General features: G+C 42.5%; 2 protein-coding genes across 2 annotated transcripts in view; both read left to right on the top strand.

Annotated features, from left to right (window-relative positions):
• The first annotated feature begins 1,232 nt into the window (after nt 1-1,232).
• LOC147173025 (uncharacterized) lies at nt 1,233-5,008 on the top strand. Its single transcript, XM_086078138.1, has 5 exons — nt 1,233-1,722; nt 2,566-2,607; nt 3,453-3,563; nt 3,743-3,862; nt 3,966-5,008. Exons 1-5 carry the CDS (start codon nt 1,476-1,478, stop codon nt 4,151-4,153), a joined length of 708 nt encoding a protein of 235 aa, XP_085934264.1. The 5' UTR covers nt 1,233-1,475; the 3' UTR covers nt 4,154-5,008.
• A 451-nt stretch (nt 5,009-5,459) lies between these two features.
• The window catches only part of itga10 (integrin, alpha 10), a 29,807-nt gene continuing 19,526 nt past the window's right edge, over nt 5,460-15,740 (top strand). The window contains exons 1-4 of the mRNA XM_086078136.1: nt 5,460-6,050; nt 12,747-12,858; nt 12,932-13,041; nt 13,117-13,205. Coding sequence (XP_085934262.1) covers nt 6,005-6,050; nt 12,747-12,858; nt 12,932-13,041; nt 13,117-13,205 — 357 coding nt within the window. The 5' untranslated portion in view covers nt 5,460-6,004. The remainder of the gene's footprint in view (nt 6,051-12,746; nt 12,859-12,931; nt 13,042-13,116; nt 13,206-15,740) is intronic.

Genomic DNA, 15,740 nt, shown 5'->3' on the forward strand with positions numbered 1-15,740 from the left:
AGCTCCAAATACGAGCTCAAGGCACTGTAGATTAGTATTCAAAGGGGGGATGTGATATGTATTGTCATTTTTGGGGGAGTTAAAAAAAAAAAAATCATGTTTGCATGGGCGAAAAAACACGCAAATTTCAAATGTTCATATTAGAAACAATTGACTTTGATGGGTGTTGTCCATCAAGGTGTTATGATGATGTCACGCAGATTGAACAGGTTTCAATTTCAATCTGCAATGAACGTCTTTCACAAACCTTTCGTCTGGCTTCACTGAATTGGCCGCGTTGAGAGATGCGTTACGAAAAGTTGGCCATCGTCGACTCGCTGGGGAACTCGTCCAAGATGAACTACGACAGGTTCTGCATGGTTGTGGTGGGCGGGCACAAGTTGCCGCTGGGCAAGGTGGAGGGCAAGAACATTGTGGAGGTCACCAACGTGCTGGCATCCACCTTCACCCAGGACGGAGCCGTGTCCGTCACCCACGCCGACGCTTGACGCTCATCGGCTGCGTCCAGGAGGCCAAAGAGCTCGCTAATAGACCCGCTCCTTCCACCTGCAGGGAAAGTTGGATTCTGCCTTTTTTCCTCCTCATCCTTTTTATAAACAGCTAGCAGTAGAAAAAAAGCAAGGTTGCACAAAAATGCAGCCTTTTCTCCCAGTGGACTCGCATCGCATCGTGTGCTGCTCTCTCATATCTAAAATGGGGCACTACTGCCATCTACTGGTGGTTGTGCATCAGTAAACTTGTTCCCAAGTGTGGCATTTACAGTGGAGCAGCATCAATAAATACAACGTCAATGGCCACAAGTCTGCATTGAATGAGTTCAATGCAGCAAAAATGGCGACTGCTAACAATAGTTTGTTTACAGATTTATATCCTGGTTCTGGATACATTTCAAAATGAGCACATGAGTTGCGCTGTTGCTGTCACAAGTCAAGAGAAGGCGCCCAGATCAATCACGTATCACACACAAACTTTACACGGAAGAAAGAATACCTGCGCCATTGAGGACACGCAACAACAATAAATACAGTAACACTAAAATGATAGTGCTCAAGATAAATGGAAACCCCAGAACACACACAACCACCTAGTTCGGTACAATACTTAAAAATAAATAAATAAAAGTGATATGGTATCACGTGTTATACGATGTTAAAACGATGGGGCAATCGTTGCACTCAAAGCGGAAGCAGCATGACGTGACGTCAGGTTAATTATTAATATTGGCCCGCATGCATGCAATAAAAACAACCTTTGCTCCTTTCCTGTTTGTTACATTCAGCTCATATATTTTGCATTCACTTTATTTCAGTGATGTTAGAAATTAACCAAAACATACATATGTTCACATTTAAAAAAAAGCACAAATCTAACGTTAATATTGGAAACAATTGACTCAGGTTCCAACAACTTTCACTTTCGCTACTTAACCGAGTATACCGTCTTTCGTCTGGCTTCACTGAACTGGCCGCTAAGAGATGTCTTTCAAAAAGTTGGCCATCCTCAACTCGCTGGAGAACTTGTCCAAGATGAACTACGACAAGTTCTGCATGGTTCTGGTGGACGGCCACGGCGGGCGCAAGGTGCCGAAGGGCAAGGTGGAGGACAAGAGCATTGTGGAGGTCACCAACGTGCTGGCATCCATCTTCACCGAGGACGGAGCCGTGACCGTCACCTGCCGACTCTTGAAGCTCATCGGCTGCGTCCAGGAGGCCAACGAGCTCGGTAAATGACCTGCGTGCGTGCGTGCGTCCGTCCATGTGTGTGCGTACGTACGTATGTACGTGCTCGTATGCGTGTGCATGCCCTCACATTTTTCCTGACATTTTTTTTGTAAGCCTCGTATTTTGCATGTTCCAAATAATGTTTTGGTATATGTAATTTTTAACGTTTTAGCAATGATGTAAGAATGTTGAATGTTTGTTTTGACTATAAAATGACTGTTTTCTAAAATAGATAAGTACTTATGCAATAATTGTATTTTTCGTATATTTGTTGTAATATTTTTCAAGTCATATTTTAGTATTTTTGTCTCATTGTTTTTTATTTTAGTCTAAACATTTCTGTATTTTTTAAATAATATTTAGCATTAATCCATTCATTTTTCTGAACTGCTTATCCTCATTTTTCTAAAAAATTATTTTAGTGGCCTACTATTTTGGTACATCTCCCTTGTTTTTATTATTTGTGTATGCTATATATTGCCTTTTATTCATAAAATAGTTAAAAAATATTAATTGTAATATTATTTTCTATTTTACATGTAATACATTTGTATATTTTAGTAGTAGTATAGATATTTTTTTAATATTTATATATTTTTAAAATACTTCTGTTTTATAATACAGGGGTGCAAGAGTATAGATAGACTAGACTATTATCACATTGAGGAAATTAGTGACAATATATAATCAAAGTATTTCTTTCATTTTTAGTATACAGTATTTTATTGACTTAATATTTCAAAACTTCATGTAATAATATATATATATATATATTTTAGTAGTGGTGTAAGAAGTGTTGCGCCCATGAGCGACTCCCTGACATATTTTGCTGGTGTTTTGGCAGATGCCGAGATTGCCAAAAAGTCATCCGAGGCACCTAGACAAGGTGGGTCTTTGTTTTTTCCTTCTCAATTTCATTTATTTGCTTTTCAAACACTCGAGTGGCCCCATCTGAGCTCCTGTACATGACTTGTTATCGTTTCTGGCAGTAGCGGCGACGGGCACAATTGGCGCTGCGACTGTCACTCCACACAATCACAATCACTCCAATAATTTCATTTCATCGTTCTCTTGGATCCTTTTGTCTTAATGGTTCTATTAATATATACATATATTTTTTTTTAATAAAAAACTTTGCATTGAGAAAAATAGGGATTTATTATTATTATTGAAAATTAGGGGCTGAGCACAATGAGCAGTGAAGTCTTTATTGTCTTGCGGGAAATTTCATCCCGCAAAGCTTCAAGTGCAGTCCACACGTCTCAATGCACAATTCCCACTTGGGGTTTCACTTATGATGGGAAATGTCGTATGTGTTTGGCTATCGCTTATATTGTGACAATATTGTAAGTCAGTAAAGAATACACACATTTATCCACACGCAAAAGGAAGTTAACATGCACAAAGTCTTTCTGGTTATAAGAAGGTTGGCTATTCACCACCGAAAGTACGAAATTTCGTTTTGACACGACAGTACAAAACGTGTGACTTACATGAGCTCCAGACAACCACCTGGAAGTTGTTGTTGTTGTTGTTGTGAAATGAAACATTCGTTCTGCAGTGTTTGGGGCTTGGGGACTGGCACCTCCTTCCCACGATGCAACCCTGTTCACAGTAACATTTTGTTAAATTACAGCAAAGTGTTTCACATAATTATTTTTTGCTCTCAGTTCAAATTTTACAGGTTTACAGCCAAAAGCTTACATTGTTCTGCTCTCAACATCATTTCAGAGGAAGATGACGAAGAGGATGAGGATAAAGATGACGGGACGATACTTGAAGAAATTGCAATCTGTGAGAAAAAGTTGAAGAGTGTGCACTTCGCACGCGGATGTGTCCAAGGTGCGGAAAAGTTGAAGAGCTTTAAATTATTATTTATTTTTCTCTTGGGTTGGAGAGACACTGTTTTACAGTAATACAATGTAGAACAAAAATACTAAATATTCCAGTTCAAATTTTACAGAAAGGTGTTTAGTTTTACAGCAAAGGCTTACAATGTACTGTTCTCACCGCAATTTCAGAGGATGAAGATGACGACAACGGCAGGGCACATGAAGTTGCAATCTATGAGGGAAAGTCAAAGAAAGTGCACAACACACCAAGACATGACCAAAGTGAGAAAAAGCCTTGTCGTGTACAAGGTGAGGAAAAGTAAAAGTGCTTTTAATGATTGATTTATTTGCTCTCAGTGGGCACTGTATTTGACAGTAAAACACCGTTTAACAAATATACTGTATATTACAGTTATAACTTTACAGAATGCCGAAGAGGACGACGACGACGATGATGATGACGACGATGATGACGACGATGATGATGACGACGATGATGACGACGATAATGATCTTGAAGAAATACTTGAAGTTGCGGCCGATGTTTCCAAATGGGCGGGTGCGAAGGCGATGTCTTGGCTGCAAAAGCTTACAAAGTAGCAAGACCACTTGGGGTTCCGATCACCAGCAGAAATGTTGCGTTCAACGGCAGCCCCGCTAAGGAAGACTTTCAAGCTTTAGGAAAGCAACAAACTCATTCACTGACTTGGATGTGAGGCGAAGGTCGCATCCCACAAGAGGAAGCGTAAAAGAAAAGAAACCTCGACTCTGCGTTTGCTTGTTACGTGTCAAAATCATATTCAGGCCTTTCGTCTTCTTTTCCTTTGTGCTTTTCCCTTCAGTGCTCGCCGCAGCCAATCGGTGGCCTCCATCGAACCCTGTCCTCTGCACCCTCTGCTCTCACACTACCTTCATGTCCTCTTTAACTACATCCATAAACCTCCTCTTTGGTCTCCAACCGAGCATACAAGTCATCGGAAGCCCCTTGTTTGGCCTTTGCCACTTCTACTTTCACTTTTGTTGCGTTTGTTCCTGCTTGGATTATGAGCGTGTTGAATGGACAAGGTTCTGAATGTGTGTGCATTTAATCACATGAAACCATGATTGTGAAAGGTATCGGAAACCATGACTTATTTTTTGTCTGCTATGGTGCAAAAGTAACCATTTTGATTGTTGGTGACTAAGAATTGAGATCCCATTTATACGCTTGGGGGGCAAAAAGGCCAAAATATTCTACCGTTTGGACAGTGATGGCATTTTGGGAACTTGAAAATGCAGAAATTTGAAACCATTTTCCAGAGCGGAAAATGAAATGACACTCCGCCGTCGCATTCCCGTCAGTATACCTGGCCCACAACTCAAAACTGCGCTCAGCTCTGCTCACGTCGTGTATGTGTTTGCATCACATCATTCTTGTGCCATTCTGCGCATGAAATAAATGGCTTATTCTGGAATGTTGAATCTTGTGTGCATCTGTTACTTAAAATCCATTGTGGAGGTGGAAGGAAAAACAACAACAACAAAAAGTCAGGATCCAAACACGTTTGGACTGCACTGTTGACCGTGTAATAACTTCCACATCCTGCAGATGGCGCAGTTGTCATACGTTTTTAACTACAATACTAGTCACACACGGGAAGTGGATGGATGGACGGATGGACGGATGGATGGATGGATGGATGGATGGATAGATAGGGCTGCCAAGATGTTTAAAATCCTTGATCCCGTTGTCAGTTTCCATGGGGGAAAAAACAAACTATTTTGACACCTATATTTAAGCAAGCCACAAGTGACGAAAGCAAGGCAAACAAGTCTTCCAGCAGAGAGAGAAAGAGAGCGCGCGAGAGCGAGCGAGAGAGAGCGAGAGAGAGAGAGAGAGAGATTGGTTTGAGTTTGGCCAACATGGATTGTAGTGCACACACTGTACGAGTGCGCGCAGTAGATGGAAGGGCAGGATCAATTTGCTCTTTCATTGCCCCCGAAAGTGAGAATTTGTGAAGGGGGGGCTGCTTGTAAGTTGAAGCGCGCGTGTGTTTTACACTAAAGAAAAACCTGGGCAGGAGGAGCACTGCCCGGCGGACCTGTTGAGTTGGACAAACCAGCGCACAAGTCGATCGATGCGGATTGAGCGAGACGCGCTCCGAAGGAACTTTTGTGGTCGCCTGCCGGACACTTTTGGGAGCCGTTTGTCGTTAATCGCCATGATTTAAGTTTTACCAGCTGCTTCTCGCTGGAAACGACCGTTAGCCTGCTTGGAGTTCAGCGCGGGTCACTGAGGTGTACGGGACAGCCGACCCCCCCCCACCATCACCATTATCCCCACTGGGATGCCACTGCAGCACATTTTCTCTGCACTGAGGAGAACACCGGAAAGTCTTTTTTGTTTTTGTTTTGGACCCCGTGGAAGCGAGGCAGACAACTTTGAAACACAACTTTGTGATATTGTTCTAAATGGAGGCGCCGCGTACATGCCTGCTGTGCATCATCCTTCTCAGAGGTAACCACATTCACAGCTTTCATTCTTGGTTCTCCTCCAATATTGAAGGGGCCATTTTCATATACTTCATACAAATCATGATCAAGAAACCGTAATGTCACATTGAAAACCAATTTACCTTCCTGATAAGCGTATTTGAATTATTTGTAATGGTGATCACTCAAACGGTATTTTTTCTAGGAAAATATGATTTGCAACATGTTTTATGAAAATGCCAATTCCATTTTTGAATATACCATTTTTCTCCAACTGTTGAAAACCAACAAATATAACAAACATCTCAATGTCTTCAGAGTTCTTTTTATTTATTCTCTTTTTTTTCAACTTCTTTTACAAATTGTCCGCCTTAGCCATTCAAGCTGTTTTAACTGTTAGAGCCACTGGAGGGAGCCTCATGGTGTTGTTGCAATACACCAGAGGGATCTGTGATATAAAGGAGGCAGCCATTTTGCATAACACAACAGCATTTTCTGATATATGTGAATTTGTCAAAATGCGCAAAATATGACATGGCAAGATGATTTATGCAATTGTATTGACAGGGTTTGGAAATTGTGCAACTCACACCATTTTTATTAGCGGTTGATGTCTTAGTGTCGTCCAACATTTGTGAACATCAATAACGATTACAATTTGAAATCATGGATAACTTTTTTTTCTAAGCAGGGCTGTTTAAGACATTAATGCCCAATTCACACGGACTGCGGAACGGACGCGGCGCGTTTTCCGTATGGCATCCGCACGGACTGCAATTCAGACCGCGTGCGTTGCGTGATCTGTCTGTGTCCAGAAATCTGCACCCGTCAGACCACAAGGTCACGGGAGTTCACGCTGGAGAGTTGAGTACACGCGATAACAACTGTGTAAAAAAAGTCCAATCGGTAAACAATAGCCTTGCTTGCCTGTTGTCAAAACAATATGCTTTTGGACATTATTTCTGGGACTTCTACCATGGGTTAGTATGTTTTGTGTTTAAATAGTGTTATTTTGTTATGGTGAATTTATTCAGAGCTCCTTTTTTGTCTTAAATGTCCGACTCATGTCATGCTATGTAGTTAGCTAGCTTCCCTCCCTCCAAAAATGAGTTTGTTTTATTTTGAAATATACCGGATCTACCTTGATGCCGACGCTGGACTTCCTGTCCAGCTCGTGTCATTTCTTCAGCTTCATGAAAATCCACATGCGGCGTCCGGAAAAAACCTTTTGCAGCGCCGCATCCGACCCGCATCGCAGTCAGTGTGACTTGACGCTGACACTGAACAGCATTTCCTGTTTCATGAGAAAGTAAGAATATATCGGCCTTTTATTGTCAAAACTCCAGCTGGGTGAAACGGTCGAATGCTTTCGTCAAAACACATGCAGATGATGACGTCTATGATTATGTTAATCCAATATGTCATTGCTAAATATTTACTCCTGTTTTCGTAGTAAATAAATAAAGCAAGCAGGAATTGGCCAATCTCGCAAATGTGCCACCAAGAAACGGCAGCTCTGTAAATGAGTGTGTGTGTTAAATGTGTGTGCGTGTGTTTTGAACATGCACTTAGTAGCTTAACCGTAATTCAGCAGCAGCTGATGAAGACGATATGCACCATTTTGCCAATTTGGCTTTCAGCCTAACTTGAGTTGGCACATGTTGAACATGACAATCCTCCACTTTGGCGTTCAAGCAGCCACACGCGCCTCGTTGGCCCGCCGGCGTCGGCGCCTCAAGCGGGACAGCAATGAAACAAACCATTGTTGTCTCCAAAAGCCTTGCAGCTGATAAGACGCAAAAAACAACAACCAAACGAGGAAATTATGTTGCACAAGGCGTGCTTGCTGTCTGCATGCACACATGACAATTATGGCCAAAACGATAATCGCGATGATTTTGATCAATGTTGTCATCAAAATGATTTAGTTCTAGGGATAATTTTAGTTTTTCACTATTCAACAGTTAACATGGAAACAGTTTTCAGTGCATAAGGAGACTTGAAAAAGGAATAAATGCCCAAAAACAATAATAAAAGATTTCCCCAAGAATTTCAAATTGACAAATTGCTGACGTAGGGATGTGCGTCACTCCACAAAAGACGATTTCATACGGTTTTCGACACAAGAGATGCGAAACGGTTCAAGGACGGTTCGATTTGAAAGTGGAACGATTCAACTCGTGCGATTACGATTCGATTCCACATGGAACGGCTCAGTTCCAGAGGATGCGACGACTTTTTCATGGTCTTTTACGTACATTTGAATCATCTCGTCAACGCTGTAAACGGGCCGTTTCCTTCGAAGATGTATCGCTCCAATAAAAGACGATTCCATACGTATTTCCATATATTTCAAAGTGGAACAATTGGAGTCGACTTGACGCACTCGCATCTTTTAAATTGCAACGGAGTTGGGGGTTGTTCGGGTGCACTTGCGGACAACGCGCGCGTTGAACCGTAATGGTCAATAGTGGGGGTGCGGCGGTCAACAATCGAAATGGACCATCAGGCTAATTTCAATGTGGCAACCTAAATCGCCCTCAGGATTCCGTTTCGACGAGAACTCCTACACTTGACGCTTGGTGAGAACTCTTCTGACAGATTGTGTTTTCTGAACCTGCGCTTTCCTTTAAGCGTTCTTGCACGTGTGTGTGTGCGTGTGTGTGTGTCATACAGCAGCATGTAGGTGAGCAAGTATGCGTGTCACGTTAATGCGTTCAACAGAGCTCCCATGATGCTCGCAACAGGCACGAGAGACGTCCTCAGTGTGCGTGTGCGCGCCTGACTGCGGCCATTCATAAATTCCGCTTGTTTTAATCTAGCTGACTTTCATTCCCATGCACGACCCCGCCCCCGCTCCTCCTCCTCCTCCTCCTCCTCTTTCCACCCCATCCCCCCCGAGAGGGTGACAGATGAGAATGAAATGATCAAGATAATGACGAGACAAGGTGCGCTCGGACGGGAAATGCGTGTTTGTATGTTAATAAAGGAATCGGACACCTCACTGGGGCTTCAATTAAAAAGACATCAAGAGACTTGAGGGAAAGACGCCAGCGTGAACTTGAAAACACCCTCCGAGCGACAACAACATGCAGAGTGCATCCTATACAGCCGATGTTCTCATATATTTCATTGTCTTAAACGTGAAAAGTAAAAAACTTATTGTTGCCACGCCATAAAAACAAAAACAATTTAATTTGTAATTTGATACAGTTCACCTTATAGCACCCTATATTGTAATCATTTCCTGAAAATGTCATTAAATTTGCACTTAACGCCATCAAAAAAGGTAATAAAACCAAATAATATAATCATTTCACCGATAATGTAATTTAAAAAATCCTGACTGATATCGTAATGAAATTTTTGCCGATAATGTAACACCCTGACGTTATTATATCATATCCCAGAAGTCTTTGCGGCAGAGCAGTTCTAATGAAGTGGGTGGAGCCAACTTGGGTGCACTCAGGCCCCCGATTTGTTTTTTTGTTTTTGCTGTGGTCAGGTGACATCACCGAAGATTGCAGTTTGAGATGTTTACGGTTTTGTCCACATTTTTCCACCAAATATTGGACGGACTCCAAAGCGTTGGACTTTCATTGGCCGCGCTCGGATGCGTCCAAACAAATTCATGTCAAGCTTAATGTACTCACACGCACACACACACACAGAGATTCAATTACACACATACGCGAGCGCTCGGAGCCGAGCGTGTGGTTGCAAAGAATCTGGACGCGCTTTGACTTGATAAATGTTTGCAACCGGTCGTCATGGCGATGGGTGGTCAGACCGGCTGCGGTGCAGTGTCATATATAAACTCAAATTAAACCATGGGGGAGGGGGGGTTCTTTCAGGCATGGGGGGTGGGGGGTTGTGGTATTGAGTGGGGAGACGGACAAAAAGAGGCCATTTATAGTTTGGAAGGGGAGGATCAAGGAGACAAGAAGAAATCTTATTGTGGATTGTTGGGTGTGGACGCAACCACAAGAAAAGTGCCGAGAGAATAACCTGCTCAAAAATAAACCAAAGGCCCATAAAGGGAAGATTCCGTGCTGGTGTTCTGACTGCTGGAACATCTGTGTGGAATCAGAAGGACGGCCGCGACATCATCCAAGTCACTTGAGGTTTGGCCCAGCGCAACTTGGAAGCGGCGCTGGCTTGCGTCAAACGCCGGATTGGACTCCATGCCGTCGTCAAAACGGGCCCATAATACGGAAGGGAAACAGCTCGGCGGGTGATAAAGTCCAATGAACGGCTACGAGAAAGACGCGCGCGCAGATGGAGCGGAGCCACGTATCCGTTTCGCGCACCTGATTGGAATTTGTGGGCAAGGCCGACCAACCGACCGACCCGATTGGGATCGCTCTTACGTATGCCGGCCGTACAGTCAGTCATGTCATGTACGGACCCGGCCGGGACAATGCCGCAAAAACTACAAACGCGTCACACACTTCGTTAAGTACAATCTCGATCAGTGGTTCTCAAATGGGGGTACGTGTACCCCTGGGGGTACTTGAAGGCATTCCAGAGATTTAAAAAAATACAAAATCCATGCAAAAATCCTTAAAAAAGAAGTATTGAATTAATTAAATATAAGTTCATTAAAATGAATTTTATGTCCATTTGGCTATTCACTTTCATTATTTTAAAAACCCGGATTTTCCCCCATACTAGAATGGTTCGACCCCACTTGTCACGTGCCACCTCTCGTCACCTGTCAATCACTTGAAAACAATGAAGTTAATTATTTCTTTTTGAGAACAGATCTCCACTATGATCCAAAAGAGGACACTTTATGTTGATTATTTTTTTGTGGACAAATATTTATTCATAATTAAGTTATTTCCTTTTGAGAACAGGTCTGACACTAGTTTATGTTGATCATTTTTGTGGACAAATATTTATTCATAATTAAGTAAAATACGTCTTTTTGATAACAAATCTCTTCTATGATGCAAAAGAAGACACTTTATGCTGATTATTTTTACAATTAAGTTAATTATTTGTTTTTGAGAATAAATGTTTCCTATGATGCCAAGAAAGGACACTTTACTTTGATTATTATTTGTATGCACACAAAACAAATGTTAGCCGCCCATCCATTTTATGATCGTTTTTTCATTTATGTTTTTATTTCCAAATAGTTCAGGAGAGACCAATACAAATGGAGTTTGAAAGGTTCTAATGTTGAATAAATCAGAGAGTGATGGCACAGCACTCTGTTTCAAGTTTTTGTTTGTTTGTTTTTAACCCCAAAATGGTTTTGCGCTGGAAAGCGGCTCGTTGGCTGATCAAATATTTGGCAGGAGTTACATCATTGAAAAAAGGTTGAGCGCCACTGATCGAGATCAGACATGAGAGATGCACAGCGCAGGGAAAAAAAAAAAAGTCGACACACGCCTGCTCCTTGGAATGAAGAAGTCAGGCAGAGGTTTTGGTGACTGCGAGTTTGGCCTTTTCATGAGCCAGCGAGTTGACTGACAAGCATGTTGCCGCTCTGGTCTCCTCTCAGCGTGAATGAATGAAGGGCAGACTTGTGCTCTTCCCAACAGGGCGCTGACTGTGTCCTCCTCAGCGGCTTTTGCCAGCAGCACACGCCCCTCGCTCTTTCCTTCCTCACCAGTCACCAGACTGAACTCCCTTTTTTCCCCTCACATGCCGCGACCGCTCGTGGTGTTTATCCATCCTTTTCAGCCCACTCTCCCCGAAAGCCAGACAAAAAAAAAGTAACATACTGTTCTACGCTCTCGTCACGGCTTCCAAACGCACATTTTTGCACCCAACTTAAAGGCAGCAAAGCATTAGGAAGCTTTAGGGCAGGACGGATCTTACGTTTTACACAAACATGACATGTGCTGTCATGTTTTTTGTTTGGCCGCAGTTCACGCACATACAAAGCCTCCACTCACTCGTGATGTATGAAGAAAGTCGCGGGTAAAGAAAACAGTTCTCTCTCTCTCACTTTTGTCACTGATGTTTTATTTTCCTTAAGATTTATTTTGCAATGGAAATGGCCGACTTCACCCAACAAATGTGATTCATTATACGCATTGGCAATTGAACTACAATTATAGAATGTTACTTCCTGAGCGTTCAAATACGGTCATGAGCTCTTTGAGCGGCGGGAGGGGGCGGGTTTGATCCTCGCTCGCCCCCATTTAAAATAATAAATAAATACATAAATAAATAAATAAATAAATAAAATCAATCGATTCCGGGACCAAAAAAGGTTGTGCTTAGAAGATTGTCTAGTATTTACTATTCATATTTATTCATTTGTCAAGTAAGATTTCCAAAGAGAGCTTCTTTTTTGTTTGTTTTGTTTTTACCAAGGTAGCATACGTTAAAATAGTTCTAATGTAGGTCATCTTTTAGTAAACTTTGAGATCATTTAAGTATCTTTAGGCCAGGCCAAGTGCCTTCTTTTTTGGAAATAAAAATAAGGTCACTATATATCGTATAAGACAAAATGGCCGCCTCCCCCCACAGAGATGGATAAAAACGGATGCATTTTGCTGCTTAATTCATATTCCACAAATGTAATATTAATCAGAATGTCGTGTTTAGACGAGAGAGTCAGTATAGAACATTTTGTCAAGAATTTCTTGGACTTCCAATTTATCGTATCAGGTGACACTCAGGTGCATTCCTACCCACCTGTGGTCAACGCTGCGCTTGATTGTCGTTCTGTCGTTCTTATCGCTTGCGTTTGCTCCTCCAGGCTTGTGTCAGTGCTTCAACATTGACGTGACGCATCCGCGGATCTTCAGCGGTCCGGACGACGCCCTCTTCGGATTCTCCGTGCTACAGCATGAAACGGCGGGAGAGAAATCGTGAGCGTTGTAGAGCGCCGTGGTGCTTTTTGCTGTTGACCGACATTCCCAATTGTCACGGTGTTCCACGCAGAATGCTGGTGGGCGCTCCTTGGGACGGGCGGCCCAACAACAGGAAAGGGGACGTGTACAAATGCAGCGTGCGAGAGGAGAGCAACGCCAACTGCAGCAAGTTGAATTTAGGTGAGCGCCAACATCCTCCACCCGAAGGCCACGAGGAGAATTTTTGCCCTGAACTGTTGCCTGCGTCCATCTCAGGCGAGGCGGCCTTCCACAACATATCGAAAAACCTGAAAAACTCTCACCTGGGAATGACTCTCACGCCGGACTCGCCCGATGGCCTCTTGGTATGTCTTTTCTCTTCCGTCTTTCGTTTGGAAATAATTCAAAGACTTTTCATGCAAGATGAAAAAACATGTACACACACAGTTTAACAGTAAGTAAACAAATCCTGCTTCTTCTTAACTCTCAAACTTAAATGAACATCTGACAATATACATCAATAATTATGCGCAAAGTTACACATTATAAAATGAACCTACTGCTGTAGCTTTCTGGAAGCATAAAAAGCAGGATTGAAGAGGATTTGACTACTTATTGTACTATTTAACAAACAACATAACAGAAGTTATTTTATGTTGCAAAACATAATTAAAAAAGAAAGCTACTGGTCATTTTGTTCTGTTTTTGGTGATTTTTTTCCTTTGATATATACATCTTGGTCTTGTCTCAGTCTTGACCTCCAAAACTCTCAGTTTTGTCTCAGTCTCGACCTCCAAAAGTCTCGGCCTCGTCCCGGTCTCGAACTCCAAAACTCTTGGTCTTGTCTCAGTCTCGAACTCCAAAACTCTTGGTCTTGTCTCAGTCTTGACCTCCAAAACTCTCAGTTTTGTCTCAGTCTCGACCTCCAAAAGTCTCGGCCTCGTCCCGGTCTCGAACTCCAAAACTCTTGGTCTTGTCTCAGTCTCGAACTCCAAAACTCTTGGTCTTGTCTCAGTCTTGACCTCCAAAACTCTCAGTTTTGTCTCAGTCTCGACCTCCAAAAGTCTCGGCCTCGTCCCGGTCTCGAACTCCAAAACTCTTGGTCTTGTCATGGTCTCGACCTCCAAAAGTCTCAGTTTTGTCTCAGTAGTGACCTCAAAAACTCTCCGTCTTGTCCCGGTCACGACCTCAAAAACTCTCCGTCTTGTCTCTGTCTCAACCTTCAAAGGTCTCGGTCTTGTCTCAGTCTTGAACTCCAAAAGTCTTGCCCTGGTGTCAATACGCTCTAGTCTGGATAATGTCTTGGTCTCGGTTGGTGTGGTCTCGACTACAACAAAATTGTCTGGTGTTGGATGTCGTCTTTGGCCTGGCGATCCAAAAGTGATGGTTTGCGACTGAATGTTGAATTTTTGAAGGGGAAAAGTGTCCATTGAATCAATTATGGTAGTCAAATTCTGTATTGGAAATCTAGATTGAAAATCTGATGGCACGAGTTGCTTATTTCAACCAAAGTCGACCGATCGAGGGCCTTCATTTTCACTTCTGAAACGAGCGACTCCCAGACGGCCGACGATGAAAGCGTGCAGGCGTGTAATCTGGCGTGTCAAAGACCCTCGCCGGGTTTGAATGAGCGTGTGGTGTTTTGCGTCTTCACGCGTCCGCCAACTTCTCACTGCCGCTCATTTATAGTCCATGAAAAACTGGCCGGCGCAGTCCCACTTGAATGGCCGTGTGTGTTTTTCTTGAGGCCGGCGGTCAGGTCTAAAACGGGCTCGGAATGCGTCTCCGGCCTTTTGTTAATGAAAGACCTGCGAAAAGCCAACGCACTTCTGTTGATTTTCTTCGTCTTTTACACTCCTCGCCTTTCCATCGTCAACTGATCCACTTTCTGTAATAACAGAGCAAAACACAAGACAGGATGTTTCTTTCTCTTTCTGCAATTGGGCCTGGGCCCCAATTTGGACTTTTGTCTGTGTGATGTGCGCGAGGACTCGAGGAGTCGTCCTTCCTCCCTCTCAGCTCAATTAGATCCAAATTGACTGTTCTGCTGTTCCCGCACTGCCAAGATGACAACAATGGTCCCCCCCTCTTTCTCCGCCTCCACGTTCTGTCCCCCAAACCGCACTATTGTGATTTTTCCATGACCGACTCCCTCTCTCGACTGTTTTTGCTCACTGCCTGCCCTTATTTAGTCACTTTTTTAGCGAAACGCCATATGTGTGCACACTCGAACCTTGTGATTGCAAGCAAACAAGCACCAGGGTAGCTTTGTGCAGGGATTCTCCAGGCCAACAATGCGCTATGCCAACTTGCTACAGCGGCAAGGTTGTTTTAGTTAACGGAAACACTAAAACTAACATTCAAAAAACTATTTCGTTAAAATGAAATAAAAACGATCATGCTTTTTAAAAAAATGAAAACTTAAAACTACTTTTTATGTTTACAAAACTAAAGTAATTATAATTAATTTTAATTATAGAGAATTCATTATTGTAATTGTAGTGAAAATGTCCCTCGTTTTAGTCTTTGGTAATGAATTTCATACATGAGCCTTTGGGAATAATTTTACATGTGATTTTCAGTAGATTTATTTCTATATTAACCCGAATAAAGACGTTTGAAAGGGTGTCACTCAGAAGTGATGTCATCTAGCAGCAGCCAATAGAAAAGCACCTTCAGATGACAACAAATTTGCCTGCTTGACTTTTGGCTCCAATGGCTCGCCTTGCCTGCTTTTTAACTTAGCAGAAATGCAACGCCAGGTAAGAAACGTGCTACGTTTTTCATTTTGCCATGGTGTGTAATAAATATTGCGCACAAGTAATACACTTTTTTTTATATTAAAAATAATACTGAAACTAACTAAAACTAAACTAACTTTTCATTGGGAAAAAAAAGAC

Source organism: Leptonotus elevatus, chromosome 6 (assembly GCF_054856555.1).
Source record: "Leptonotus elevatus isolate MCC_2025b chromosome 6, RoL_Lele_1.0, whole genome shotgun sequence".
Lineage (NCBI taxonomy): Eukaryota > Metazoa > Chordata > Actinopteri > Syngnathiformes > Syngnathidae > Leptonotus > Leptonotus elevatus.

Coding starts and splice junctions, on each gene's coding strand:
- LOC147173025 (XM_086078138.1), top strand. CDS start 1,476: ATGTCTTTCAAAAAGTTGGCCATCCTCAACTCGCTGGAGAACTTGTCC. Junction 2,608..3,452: donor ATCCGAGGCACCTAGACAAG/GTGGGTCTTTGT, acceptor ACATCATTTCAG/AGGAAGATGACGAAGAGGAT. Junction 3,863..3,965: donor AAAGCCTTGTCGTGTACAAG/GTGAGGAAAAGT, acceptor TGTATATTACAG/TTATAACTTTACAGAATGCC.